This window comes from Dendropsophus ebraccatus, chromosome 8 (genome assembly GCF_027789765.1).
Source record: "Dendropsophus ebraccatus isolate aDenEbr1 chromosome 8, aDenEbr1.pat, whole genome shotgun sequence".
Taxonomy (NCBI): Eukaryota; Metazoa; Chordata; class Amphibia; order Anura; family Hylidae; genus Dendropsophus; species Dendropsophus ebraccatus.
In genome coordinates, this window is record NC_091461.1 from 106,021,782 (window position 1) to 106,036,384 (window position 14,603).

The 14,603-nt window shown below is 47.3% G+C and overlaps 1 protein-coding gene across 1 annotated transcript in view; it reads left to right on the forward strand.

Annotated features, from left to right (window-relative positions):
• Positions 1 to 14,603, forward strand: part of HOOK1 (hook microtubule tethering protein 1) — a 44,874-nt gene that overhangs the window by 18,452 nt on the left and 11,819 nt on the right. The window contains exons 5-9 of the mRNA XM_069981322.1: positions 283 to 333; positions 1,055 to 1,187; positions 1,878 to 1,945; positions 8,197 to 8,259; positions 10,943 to 11,026. Coding sequence (XP_069837423.1) covers positions 283 to 333; positions 1,055 to 1,187; positions 1,878 to 1,945; positions 8,197 to 8,259; positions 10,943 to 11,026 — 399 coding nt within the window. The remainder of the gene's footprint in view (positions 1 to 282; positions 334 to 1,054; positions 1,188 to 1,877; positions 1,946 to 8,196; positions 8,260 to 10,942; positions 11,027 to 14,603) is intronic.

A 14,603-nucleotide genomic window follows, 5' to 3' on the forward strand; every position in this document is an offset into this window, starting at 1 on the left:
TTAGTTAGCCGGAATAGAATCCAACCTCATGCCAGACTCTTGTAAGTTTGTTTAGACCCCAGATATGGGGTCCCTAAAGTTTTTCAGATACCGGACCAAACCCCTACATTTACCCTATATAAATAACAGCAGTAAAACCTCTGTGAGAAAACCACCCAAAGTGACAATAAAAGGGGTTTTCTATAGGGCTGATTCATAATCTATATGTGTTTTGTCTCAGGAATAAGATGTGATATTGGTTTTTATAATGACTTTGGTTTTATTCTGCCTGTCTGTGTCCAGATCAGTAACCTAAAGAAGATTCTACAAGGGATCATGGATTATTACCGCGAGGTAAGAGAAGAATCCAGAGGCCGAACACTGTGTATACCTGTGATGGGGCTCTACTAGTATACAGGAACATACCTTCTTGATTCAGTGTAGAATATATTCAGTACAGCACATTACAACATTGACATTCTAATAAATCTGGAGTAGAGGATGATATACAATTAATTATAGTCATACATAATATTACTGTGATATGCTTTCATCTCTTATGGGATTGATCTGAGTGACATCCTGCATTATACTCCAGAACTGCACTCACTATTCTGCTGGTGAGGTCACTGTGTACATACATTACATTACTTATCCTGTACTGATCCTGAGTTACGTCCTGTATTATACTGCAGAGCTGTACTCACTATTCTGCTGGTGGGGTCACTGTGTATATACATTACATTACTTATCCTGTACCGATCCTGAGTTACATCCTGTATTATACTCCAGAGCGGCACTCACTATTCTGCTGGTGGGGTCACTGTGTACATACATTACATTACTTATCCTGTACTGATCCTGAGTTATATCCTGTATTATACTCCAGAGCTGCACTCAGTATTCTGCTGGTGGGGTCACTGTGTACTTACATTGTATTACTTATCTGGTACTGTCATATGGTGCCTATTTTGTTGTTACTTTATATCACTATAAAGCAGGATGTGCTATGTTTTCAGTACTGATTCCATAAACTTTTTAATAAAGTTTTTTCTTTTTTTGCTCCAAATTGTAGGTGTTAAATCAGCAGATCTCAGATTATCTCCTGCCTGATTGTACCCGAATTGCAGAAACCTCAGATCCGACAGAGATGGGGCGCTTACTGCAGCTTATATTGGGGTGCGCTGTGAACTGTGACAAGAAGCAAGGTATACTGTGATGGGAATATGTATCCTGAAAATCCCCATTATTGATTGGGAAAATGCACTGGGACAGTTAGCTACATGTGATGTTCATATACGGCCTTGTGCCTTATGGTTTAAAGGGCTAGTTCAGCAAAAGAGTTTTTCTTTCAAATCAACTTGTGCCAGAGATTTGTAATGTACTGCTATTAAAAATTCTCACATCTTCCAGTTCTTATGAGCTGCTGTATGTCCTGCAGGAAGTTGTGTATTCTTTGCAGTCTGGAGAGCTGCTCCTGCTCTGCACAGTTCCTAACATGGACAGAGGTGGCAGCAGAGAGCACTGTGCCAGACTGGAAAGACTACACCACTTCCTGCAGGACATACAGCAGCTGAAAAATACTAGAAGACTGGAGATGTTGATTTTAAAGAACATTTTTTTTGCCCTTTAATTTTTTGGGTGGAGATTTATCAAACATGGTGAAAAGTGAAACTGGCTCAGTTGCCCCTAGCAACCAATCAGATTCCACCTTTTGTTTTCTAAAGAGCCTGTGTGATTTGAAAGGTGGAATCTGATTGGTTGCTAGGGGGAACTGAGCCATTTTAACTTTTAACTGGCTGCATTTTACCATGTTCCGGACAAAATATTCAGAATACTGCAGTGTACTGGTGTCTGGATAAGATCCAGCATTAACTCGTTCTATTGTTCTTTTTCAGAACACATCCAGACCATAATGACCCTAGAAGAATCTGTACAGCACATGGTGATGACTGCCATCCAGGAGGTAAGGGCGGCATTACCATTACACGACCATCACTTATAAAACACAGACAGCAAATAGACCTGTCATATGTTCTTCTTGATACATTGATTCTTTAAGGGTGAAATGGTTAGATACATGACACCCATTGTTGTGTGCCTGCAGTGTGATGAGAGTAACTTCCCTTCCCACACTCCACACTGAGACACTCCACACATGATGATAATAATAATAATGCCTTTATATAGCACCAACATATTCCATAGCTCTGTACAGGAGTTGTTCCCTTTCCCCATTGGAGCTCACTTTATCAATAAGTTAGGCTCCTATTACATGGATCATTTTAGAAAACTGGACTATTAGACGACCCGATAATCGCACAGTAAGGGCTGCATGGACATTGTTAGCGATGTTTATGCAGCCCTTGCCCAAACACCTGCTACCTTACCTCTCTCTGTTCCCGGTCTTCTCTCCTGTGCTCCTCAGCTTTCCAGTCTCTGCAGCACGGCCTGTGATTGTTTGAGCGGGGAGAGGTAAGGCGTCAGGTTTTTAGAGAATTGTCGTCCTCGCATTGCTACTGTATGTGTAATCGTCAGTGCTCAACGATTTTCGGTCCAGACCTAAACTAACGATCAGCCGATGATCATTGTCATCGGCTGATCGTTGTCTCTATTATACGGAGTGATAATCGGCATAATCAGCTAGATTCGGCAGATTATCGCTCCATGTAATAGGGCCCTAACAGTGTAGGAGGAAACCCACATACATACTCCTTGCAGATATTGTCCTTAGTGGGTTTTGACCCTACACCTTCAGCACTGCAAGGCAACAAAGGATGTCCAGGCAGGATAGGAATTGTAGTTTTGCAACAGCTTGAGTGCTGTCTCCTATGTTTAAAGCTTCTTTGTTTCTTTGTGTATTACAGTGTGTGTCTCTCTGAAGGTTTGCATGTATTACGATGCATTGTTGTACCGTGATACATAGTATTTGTATCTGATTGTATCACATCTCTGGTATGAACCCCAGCCTGAGCTTTATGATAAGCAGCAGTAAAATGATCAGCGTATATTTGGTAACACCCTCTATAGCTATACTAAGCTTTAGGACGTGTTATGCTATCAAACCTGTGTAGACAGCAGTTGTAAGACTCCTAGTTTGAATCCACCCTAACATGCATAAAATACACCACATATCCATCCAGCTTTATAGTCCCAAACGTATCACATGTGCTCGGTGCTGGTTTGTATACAGTATGAGATGAAAGGACCTATTTCTCGTGCGTCTTATTGGGGGACACAGACACCATGGGTATAGGCTGCTGCCACTAGGAGGCTGACACTAAGAAAAAACAAAGTAAGTCGGCCCCTCCCAGCAGGCTATACCCGCCCACTGGCACTGAGCTAATTCAGTTTAGCTTAGTGTCAGTAGGAGGCAGACACAGGTCTGGTTACTCCAGACCAGTTTCTGCTTGTTTTTCTTTAGATTGTTTAATTTTTTCTTCCTAACAGGTCGGGGCACGGTGGGTCACTAAAGACTCACCCTGATCCCCCCCTTATGCAACCAGGGCACAGAACCTAAATGGAAAGGGGCTGTTTACCCTAGGTTGCCACCGGCCGGACCCAGCGCCCAGGACACAGACTAGCCCAGCTGTCTGTTGCTCCTTCATGCTCCGCCAGCCCCTGCCCACCCAGCCTCCCAAAGTTGATCGCGGCAGCGCGGTACAGTGCCGGCAGAAGATCTGAAAGCATCGGGGGTAAGTATATTCCTCCCCTGCTCTCTCTCTCTCCTGGGCTACTCAGGTCCCTCGGTCCCCTCCTGCCGCCTATTCAAACTTTCAGGCCGCCTCCCCCTTCACCATGCACCTCCAGCTTCCTGGGTCCCCCTGCGCTCTTTCAGTGCCCCAGCTGTGTTCCGGTCCTCCGTTTCCTGACCGCTTGTGGGGGGTCGGGAACCGGGATGCCGGTATTTTGTGCCGGGTGTGGGGCCTCTTTTTCTGTACGGACCGCGCACGGCCCACGATTTCCGGGGCGCGGCCCGTGTTTTCCAGTTCGCGGTCTCTGTTCTGCGCGCGCGCGCCGCTCCTCCTCACCTCGGATCCTCCTGGGATTTTTTTAATTTCCCGCGCGCGGTCTTCTATTCTCCCGCGCGGGCCAGCACCTGACGTCACTCCGCACGCAACGCGGCATCTGTGCGGCCCTGTCGGTGCGGCATCCTGCATGTTGCGCAGCTCCACGGTCTACAAGAGGCCTCAGTCCGTGGAACTACAACCCCCAGCCTATTTACCTGCCTAGGATTCTTCTCCTGCAGACCCATCCTTGCCCTCAGCAGCCGTCCTGTGCCCATGGGTGCGAGAAGGGGGGGGAGAGCCCAGTCACAAGGAATTTGATGACCTGTTTTCCAAATTTTGGAAGACCCCAGACAAGCGTTTTTCAAAACCTAAACACTTGTCGGTTCTTTATCCTTTCCCTGAAGACCTTGTGTCTCGCTGGTCAGGTCCACCCTCTGTGGATCCCCGAATCTCTCGCTTGACCAAAGTCCTTAGCTAGGTCAGCTTTCGAGGCCTCCGGCTCCTCTCTCCTACCCACACTCGCTTTCACTTGGGTGTCTAAGTCCATTTCAGTGTGGGCTAAGCAACTGAGGGACGGTCTTATTTCTGGCGCATCGGCCGAGGACCTAGCCGACCTCGCCCAACAGATTCAGGACGCGGCTCAGTACCTCTGCTCTGCTTCTCTGGACACTGCAGCCTGCTCGGCTTTTGCGTCGGCCAATATTGTAGCCATTCACCAGTCTCTATGGCTTCGTGAATGGTGGGCCGACAACGCTTCCAAGCGGTCTCTCACCAGTCTTCCTTTTGCTGGTTCTTGTCTCTTCGGGAAACGTCTGGATGACATAAGTTCCGATGCCACGGAGGGGGAAGAGTACCAATCTTCCCCAGCAGCGCCCTAAGCATCAGGATTCCCGTCGCAAACCAGGCTCCTTTCGTTAGTTTCGGCCGCTTCTGCCGCCTCACTCCGGGAAATCTGCGGCCCCTCAGAACAAAAGGTCTTGTTTCTCCAAGAACCGTTCTTCCTGGCAGGCACGATCCGCCGCCTCCCGCCCCCCCTTTAAGCCTGTCACCTCCAAGCCCTCCTCCTCCTCCTGAAGGTTTTCCCCCACCCGGCTCTCCTCAGGTGGGCGGCCGCCTCCTGTTGTTCCAGGAGGTCTGGCTTTCTCACGTTCAGGACGCTTGGATGCGAGAAGTGATCTCACAAGGTTACAAGATCGAGTTCGTTTCCGTCCCTCGCAATCGTTTTTTCCTTTCTTGTCCCCCCAGGTCCCCTGCCCTGGCGGCCGGTTTTTCCCAGGCCATCCTTTCGCTCCTCTCAAAGGGAGTGATTGTTCCCGTCCCTCCTCTTCAACGGTTCCGCAGGTTCTATTCGAACCTCTTCGTGGTCCCAAAGAAGGACGGTTCGGTACGTCCGATTTTAGACCTCAAACGTCTGAATCGTCATGTCCGACTATCTCATTTCCGGATGGAGTCCCTGCGCTCTGTGATCGCACCTCTAGAGCCGGGCGAGTTTCTCTCTTCAGTGGATATTCAGGACGCGTATCTTCACGTGCCGACTTTTCCTCCTCATCAACGGTTCCTGCGCTTTGCAGTAGGGGAAGAGCATTATCAGTTCGGGGCTCTCCCGTTCGGCCTGGCTTCGGCCCCTCAGGTTTTCACGAAGGCCATGGCGGTGGTCATGGCTCTTCTTCGGGCTCGAGGAATCTCAGTAACCCCTTACTTGGACGACATACTCGTCAAAGCCCCGTCCGAGGACCAGAACTTAGAGAGCCTCCATATCACCCTGGACACGCTCTCACGCTTCGGTTGGCTGCTCAACCCCCCTAAGTCCTCCCTGATCCCTTCCCAGTCCATTGATTTTCTGGGAATGCGTTTGGATTCAATGCAGGCCCGCGTTTTCCTTCCGGAAGAAAAGTTGCAGTCCCTTCAGTCCGGCATCAGAGCTCTTTGCAGCCACCGCCCAGTTTCCATACGTTCCTGTATGAGGGTTCTGGGGAAGATGGTGGCGTCTATGGAGGCAATCCCTTTTGCCCAGTTTCATTCCCGTCCTCTGCAGCTCTTCCTGCTGTCACGGTGGGACAGGTAGCTCCCCTCCTTGGATCGGAGGGTGAAACTACCGGCTCGCCTCCGTCGAGATCTTCAGTGGTGGTTGCGGTCTCCGAGCCTCTCTCTGGGTCGCTCCTTTCTTCCCATTCGTTGGCAGATCGTGACCACCGATGCCAGCCTGGTCGTCCAGGGAAGCTTGCCTCTCCATCAACATCCTTGAGCTGCGGGCCATTCGTCTTTCCCTTCTGCACTAGCAGTCTCAGCTCCATGGTCTCCCTGTTCGGGTGCAGACAGACAACGCCACTGCAGTGGCTTATGTGAATCATCAGGGCGGGACCCGCATCAAGGCCGCCATGATGGAAGTGGCGCTGATCCTCTCCTGGGCGGAGGAAACCGTGCTTGCCTTGTCCGCTGTTTACATCCCGGGAGTGGACAATTGGATGGCCGACTATCTGAGTCGTGCACAAGTGGATCCAGGGGAATGGACCCTGCATCCCGAGGTGTTCTCCCAGATCTGTCGCAGGTGGGGGACACCGGATGTGGATTTGATGGCGTCTCGCTTCAATCACAGACTGCCGAGGTTCGTCTGCCGGACGCGGGACCCTCTGGCTCTGGCCTCGGACGCCTTGGTGATTCCCTGGCATCGGTTCAGCCTTCCTTACATCTTTCCTCCTCTCCCACTTCTGCCGCGGGTGGTGAGGAAGATCAAGTCGGAAGGAGTTCCGGTAATCCTCGTGGCCCCGGACTGGCCGCGGCGCGCCTGGTACACGGATCTCGTGAACCTCGCCGCCGACGTCCCCTGGTGTCTCCCAGACTGGCCAGATCTTCTAACTCAAGGACCACTCTGCCACCTGCGTTTAGCCACGCTACGTTTGATGGCGTGGCTGTTGAAACCTGGATTCTGAAATCACGCGGTTTCTCTGATGCGGTCGTCAGGACCATGATTAGGGCCTGGAAGCCGGCGTCTGCGAAGATTTATTATCGTTGTTGGAGGGCCTACCTTCGTCATTGTGAGGTCTGTTTTGCGTCACCACTTTCTTTCTCTCTGGCGCGACTCCTTCCTCCAGGCAGGTCTGGACTCCGGCTTATCCCTGAGCTCTCTTATAGGCCAGGTCTCCGCTCTTTCAGTTTTTTTCCAGAGGCCCTTGGCGTCAGTTCCCCAAGTCAGGACTTTTATCCAGGGGGAGGCGCATGTCTGAACCTTGTCCTGGATGCTCTACAGTCTCCACCGTTTGAGCCCCTCCGGGATGTGCCTTTGGCCATCCTGTCCTTTAAGGTGGTTTTCCTGGTGGCGGTCACGCCTGTCCGGCGGATTTCGGAGTTGGCAGCTCTTTCGTGCCGTCCTCCCCTGCTGGTTTTGAACCAGGACAAGGCGGTCCTTAGGCCCGTGGCTTCCATCCAGCCCAAGGTGGTTTCCCCCTTCCACCTCAACGAAGATATTGTTCTTCCTTCTTTCTGCCCAGCCCCCTCTCATCCGAGGGAGCGCTCGCTACACAATCTGGATGTGGTTCACGCCCTGCGCATCTATCTCTCCAGGACAAAGTCTCTTCGGAACTCGGACTTCCTCTTCGTCATCCCTGAGGGTCCTCGGAAGGGGTCAGCGGCGCCTAAGGCGACCCTTGCCCGCTGGGTCCGCTCCGCCATGGCTCAGGCTTACCGGAGTACGGGTAAGTCGCCCCCGTTCCGGATTGCAGCTCACTCGACTCGTTCGGTTGGGGCTTCCTGGGCTATCCGTCATGGGGCCTCAGCTCTTCAAATCTGCAAGGCCGCCACATGGTCCTCGCTGCACACCTTTTCGAGGTTCTACCGTGTGGACACCTTTGCATGGGCTGATGTGAGTCTGGGCCGCAAGGTCTTGCAGGCGGCAGTGGCTTCTTCCTCTTCTTAGCTCCACTCTGTCTCTTCCCACCCAAGGGACTGCTTTTGGACGTCCCATGGTAGCTGTGTCCCCCAATAAGACACACGAGAAAGGAGGATGCCATCAGGTTACTTTCTACCTATATGTACCCATATGTATTAAAATAAGAACAAAACAAAACAATCTGTGGACCCTCTCTGGGCCCAAATAAATTAGTCTGTCTCTAGAAGATCTACACTGACGGCAACTTTACGAGTAGTATAACATGGAGTTGTACGCTTGTTGTTTAGTAAATTACATATGTATGTGCATTGTGTCTTACAGCTGATGAGTAAAGACGCTGTGGACTCTCCAACCATCGAGTCACCCGGAGATCTGGAGCAGCAGGTAAAGTGACCCCACTCACTGAGGACACTACTCACTCATATGTATTGTAAGAATAGGCCAGTAACATGGGGGCATGTATGTCACGTACAATACATGTCATGAACAATCAAGGTATTATCACATGGCTCAATGGGGGCCCGATAATAACTGTAAACAAGCACCGATCTGCTAGATCGGCGCTCATTTACTGGGCCTACTAATCGTTTAACAAGGACAGCATGGACATCTTTAACAATGTCCTTGCAGCCTTTGGTTTAAACAACATACATTACCTATCCATGGTCCAGGGCTCCTCTTGCGGTCCGCTTCTCCCCGGGTCCTGCACGCTGCAGCTTCAGAGCGGCCTGTCTTAGCCGCTTAGCTGGGGTGGTCCCGGCCAGTGATTGGCTGAGCGGCGTGTCAGCTAAGACAGGCCACTCTGAAGCTGCAGCGTGTAGGACCCGGGGAAAAGCAGAGCGCAAGAGAAGCCCTCGACCATGGATAGGTAATGTATGCACTTTGCAAATCGTCAGCCACCGGCCACGCACTGCTATTACACGTAGCAGTGCGCGGTCGACGCCCGACAATTATAGGTCCAAACCTATATCAGCGATCAGCCGATGATCGTTGTCATCTTCTGATCATTGTGTTTATTACGCGGAACGATAATTGGCCAGATAGGGCCGATTCGGGCAGTTCTCGTTCCGTGTAATGGTACCCTTATTCAGACACAGCCTTCTCCATAATACACACATAAAACAGATCTGCAGGCAAAACAAAGGAATGTATGGATCCTTAATGGACGAATTCCAGGTCAGGTAATTCCTAGTTGTAAAGTTCTTATACACAGTTTCCCAGCTGCCCTGTATACATTATAGTGACTGTCCCACATTGTATCAGATGCATCATCAGCTGCTATTTCACTGTGATGCATATGGTTTGGAAACAGTGATGTATTATGGACGGATTACCTGTCCCCGCCACACCCTGCGCATCCAGCCATACAAGAGCTGAGTCACCGGGATGAGCCCCATTTGCACCGTGGGTCCCCGTTGCCCTCAGGCCGAGTGCTGCTTAGTGTCACGTTTATTAGGGTATGTGAAGACATCAAGGACAAGGGCTGCTGATAGCCTACCAGTCATTCTAAATTATATGGCTACACAACCAGTCAGTAAGCTGCAAGCTGTTATATGAGCTGCTATAAAACCTCATGGAAATCCTCTGTATTGTGCAGCCTGTGTAAGTGCGGATCAGTCACCCGGGGGGTCACCGCCATGCTAATTACCGATCACTAGTGTAATATCAAAGCCTACAAATTGAAGTTGATGTAAGATTATTAGCCCATATGCTGTAATGTGTGAAAACTGCCATCATGCTGCATATGCTGTAATGTGTGAAAACTGCCATCATGTTAAATAATATACATTACCCTCATATGCTGTAGTATGAATACCACCTCTCTATAATATACAGGTATTACCCCATATGCTGTAGTGTGAATACTGCTTCTCTATAATATACAGGTATTACCCCATATGCTGTAGTGTGAATACCACCTCTCTATAATATACAGGTATTACCCCATATGCTGTAGTGTGAATACCACCTCTCTATAATATACAGGTATTACCCCATATGCTGTAGTGTGAATACCACCTCTCTATAATATACAGGTATTACCCCATATGCTGTAGTGTAAATACCACCTCTCTATAATATACAGGTATTACCCCATATGCTGTAGTGTGAATACCACCTCTCTATAATATACAGGTATTACCCCATATGCTGTAGTGTAAATACCACCTCTCTATAATATACAGGTATTACCCCATATGCTGTAGTGTGAATACCACCTCTCTATAATATACAGGTATTACCCCATATGCTGTAGTGTGAATACCACCTCTCTATAATATACAGGTATTACCCCATATGCTGTAGTGTGAATACCACCTCTCTATAATATACAGGTATTACCCCATATGCTGTAGTGTAAATACCACCTCTCTATAATATACAGGTATTACCCCATATGCTGTAGTGTGAATACTGCTTCTCTATAATATACAGGTATTACCCCATATGCTGTAGTGTGAATACCACCTCTCTATAATATACAGGTATTACCCCATATGCTGTAGTGTGAATACCACCTCTCTATAATATACAGGTATTACCCCATATGCTGTAGTGTAAATACCACCTCTCTATAATATACAGGTATTACCCCATATGCTGTAGTGTGAATACTGCTTCTCTATAATATACAGGTATTACCCCATATGCTGTAGTGTGAATACCACCTCTCTATAATATACAGGTATTACCCCATATGCTGTAGTGTGAATACCACCTCTCTATAATATACAGGTATTACCCCATATGCTGTAGTGTGAATACCACCTCTCTATAATATACAGGTATTACCCCATATGCTGTAGTGTAAATACCACCTCTCTATAATATACAGGTATTACCCCATATGCTGTAGTGTGAATACCACCTCTCTATAATATACAGGTATTACCCCATATGCTGTAGTGTAAATACCACCTCTCTATAATATACAGGTATTACCCCATATGCTGTAGTGTGAATACCACCTCTCTATAATATACAGGTATTAACCCATATGCTGTAGTGTGAATACTGCTGCCATAAACTATACAGGTTTTAACACCGGCCTCCATGTTCTTTTCAGCTGAAGCGAGCGTTGGAATTACTCCAGGATGCAGAGGCAGAAAAGGAAGAACTAAGACAGAGATGCCAAGAGCTGGATCTGCAGGTGAGCGGATGTGACACCCGTGACCTCGGACATACCACCATAGCATCGCTCAGTGTTTGCACAGACTCTGTGTAGCTGCCACAACCCTCGCTGTTAGTGAACGGAAACATTTTTGTTAACAACCATCCTGACTGCTGATGAGCAGACATCGGATAAATGTCTGGGTTCGGTCACATTGATGAACATGAACATTCAGCATTCAAATACCAGTGCCAGGAGAAATTGTATTATGCCCAAGAAAGTCCTGAAAAACATTGATATAGCCATAGGCTGTATCCACATTTTCCTGGCAGCCCTTAGAGGGCATCAAATTTCTCCAGACACCGATGGTTAAATGCTGATTGTTTGTGTTTTGCCACAGGGCTGAACCCAGGTATTTCCACCATGTCCGCCCATCACTTGTCCTGACCTAATACTTCAGTCTTCTGTAAGCTAGAGACCTCAACAGCTAACAGGCCTCTCTTGTTCTAATAGTTCATTACATTGTATCAGTGCAGGTACAGTGGAGTTCAATCTGATTAACTCATAGACTGATACAGTTGTAACAAACTGTCAGAAGTTTTAGGTAATATATGTTGTGGGAGGATTCGCCTCCATTTATTGGCATGTGCAAAATAAACAAAATACAGCCGGGTTGTCTGGGATAACTTCATACTTACAGATCCTGCCAGGGACTCATCAGTAATGTATACTGACATGTATAGGATAGGATCTATCGCAGCCGCCCATTTCCAGCAGAAGCAGGACATCACCAGATGTTTCCAAAACACTAACAGCAACTGCGAAGAGGCGGCCCGAGATCCAGCAAAGGAGCGGGACAGGTAAGTATACATTACTGACATGCCCCCCACAGCCTCAGCAGGATCCACAAGTATGAAAGTATCCCAGGCAACAAAATAAATGCAGCTTTTCCAGCACTTACTAAACTCCTAACTATATATATATATATATATATATATATACAACTAATAGTTGCACAGAACACATAAACACATCAGACTTTGCAGACTTTATGGTCAGTCTAATGACCCAGCCTCAGCACCTGTGTGGGATGAAACCAAACTACAAAAGGTTGGGGGGGGGGGGGATAGGGAAGAGAGGGTATGCCCTCTTGGGGTTTTGTTTGTATTGTATAAAAGACATTTTTTAAAAAAAACTTTTCAATAAAAATAAGTTGATTAAAAAAGTTACCAACCATCTCCAGCAACTACCTTGCTGGAGATCACATGACACTTTTTTTCTCATGTCTCTGCCAGTAAGACATGCAATTCCCCTAGTCCTTTAAGGCGTACTATCCGAATAGAATTAACTTCTTCACTGCATCACAATATCTATAGCCTGTATATAGCAGACTCTTATGTGTACGCATAGAATCTGGGTCTCTCCTTATCAGAGCTCCCCCTATAGGTAAGGACATATAGATGTCACTTTTTACACTGACAGCAGCACTCTGGTGGACATATCTTTTGCGCCTGTCACTGTGATTCTATGTAAAAGGAATTCTTGCAGGCACCAAATATACGTTGTATCATGCGGCGGGTTAATGAGTTACATGGCCATCAGACATTAGGATTGTGTTGGCCAACACTGCTGGCCTTGCTCCCACGCCTCAGGGTAGATCAATCGCTTGTATTTGCTGCCCTTGAAGTGGCCCTAAGCCGTGGCCAGTTCACCGGTTGTATAACATTATCCTTTATATAAGGGGCCTGCTGTTATGCAACTGACCTGGGTACGACAACCTTCACTTGCGGCTGACCACAGGGTTCTGACCCCTCTCAGCACCCTGCATTACAACATGCTTCATAAGGCTATGGTCACATACAGTGTAAATGCTGCACAATCTGTGCAGACCATCCACAGCAAATACTGTATGACCTACCCTACAAATTCTCCTCTAGCTGCTTTATTGGAACCAGGGCAAGCTATGCATATTGTTCAGGGGGAACTTTAGGGATCCCAAATAATCTGCAAGGGTCTAACCAGCACCCCCATCAATCAGCCTCTTCATTGATGCTTGTACTTTTAGTACTGTCAGTTCAAGCAACTGCAGCATTGTTCTAGTCAAATGAATCAGTGTATACAGGCTGAAAAATTCCTTTAAGTGCCCAGAGGTCTCAGAATTAAGCAATTACCCACCCCCTCCTCCTAGTTGTAGTGCCCTGTCAGGAGGTCATCACAGCTGTCACTCAGAGTGAAGAGGAGAGGCTACAGAAGTGTTCAAACTTAAAGGGTTTTTTGGGGCTAAAAAATATAGGTACTTTTTTGCAAAAACAGCACGACCCCTGTCCTAAGGTTATGCAGAACTATACCCACATTGAGGGATAGAGTTGTGCTGTTTCTAGAAGAAAGCTGCCATGTTTTTTCTGAGCCAGGCTAACCCCTTTAACTACTCTTACCCATATATTTATTTATATATTGTTGTCAGTAGTGAGGCTTCAAGGCTGATGATATTCCCTTTAAGGCTATGTTCACACTACCTAAAATAACGGCTGTTGCTTTCACCAGCCGGACTTTTGCGACCAAAACTACGGCCGTAGAATTACGATCGTACGGGCTATTCGTGAAACTACCGCCGTTGTTTAATTTTGATTTCTAGCATGTTTATAAGCGGGATGAAACAGGTCATTTACTTTAAATACTGCGCCCAGCCCGAGAAACCACACAGAAATTTTTTTACATCAAAATCAAGTTTAATTCGGCAGATAAAAGTTTTACGTTCGCGGCCGCATTGAAATCTGATACGTAGTGTGCATTCAACGGCCGTAGTTACATTGCAGTCATAATAGAGAACCTCAAAACAACGGCTGTAGTTTTGCGGCGTGGACAACGGACGTTAATTTACGTAGTGTGAACATAGCCTTAAACTGTGTACCTGCTTGTACTGTCGGATAGCTGCTTTTTATCCAAGATCTGTCCTGGGGTCCATTCAGCAGGTGATGCAGTTATTGTCCTAAAAACAACTTTTAAACTTGCAGCCCTATGTCAAATTTGCGTGGCCTAGAGTGTCTGTGCCCTAGGCCTGCACCACCTCTCCGTCGTTCCTACCCGCCCTCTTTACCATAAGGAATGCCCCAGGCAGGATTTCTCCTAATCATCACTTGTCTGAACACTACACATGTGCTGGATCATTAAGTCGCTTTAAAATTCATGTCACTTCTGTACCCACTTTTATAAAAGAATTATGCAGCTTTCTAAATGGTTAAAAATCTACTATTGTGTGTACAGCTCCTATGCAAAACAGTGTGTCTCCATGGTTACAGACAACAAACAAACCCTGTGTAGTCTGATCCTGCATGTATTTCTCTTTCCCGTCTGACCCCTACTAACCCCTTTGTGTTCGCAGCTGCTATGAAAATGTATATGTCTCCATGGTTACAGACTACAAACAAGCCCTCTGTAGTCTGATCCTTTTACTCCTTTCTACCTGTCTCCTCCTCTACCATCTGTAGACACGATAGTAATGCTTGCAGTAAAACACAAAAGGAAATTAAAATTATACAAATGTAGTATTACATGGAGGTTATTTAGATAATTGGGCATCTGTGTAATACAAGAAAGGCTTTAATATTCCAGAACA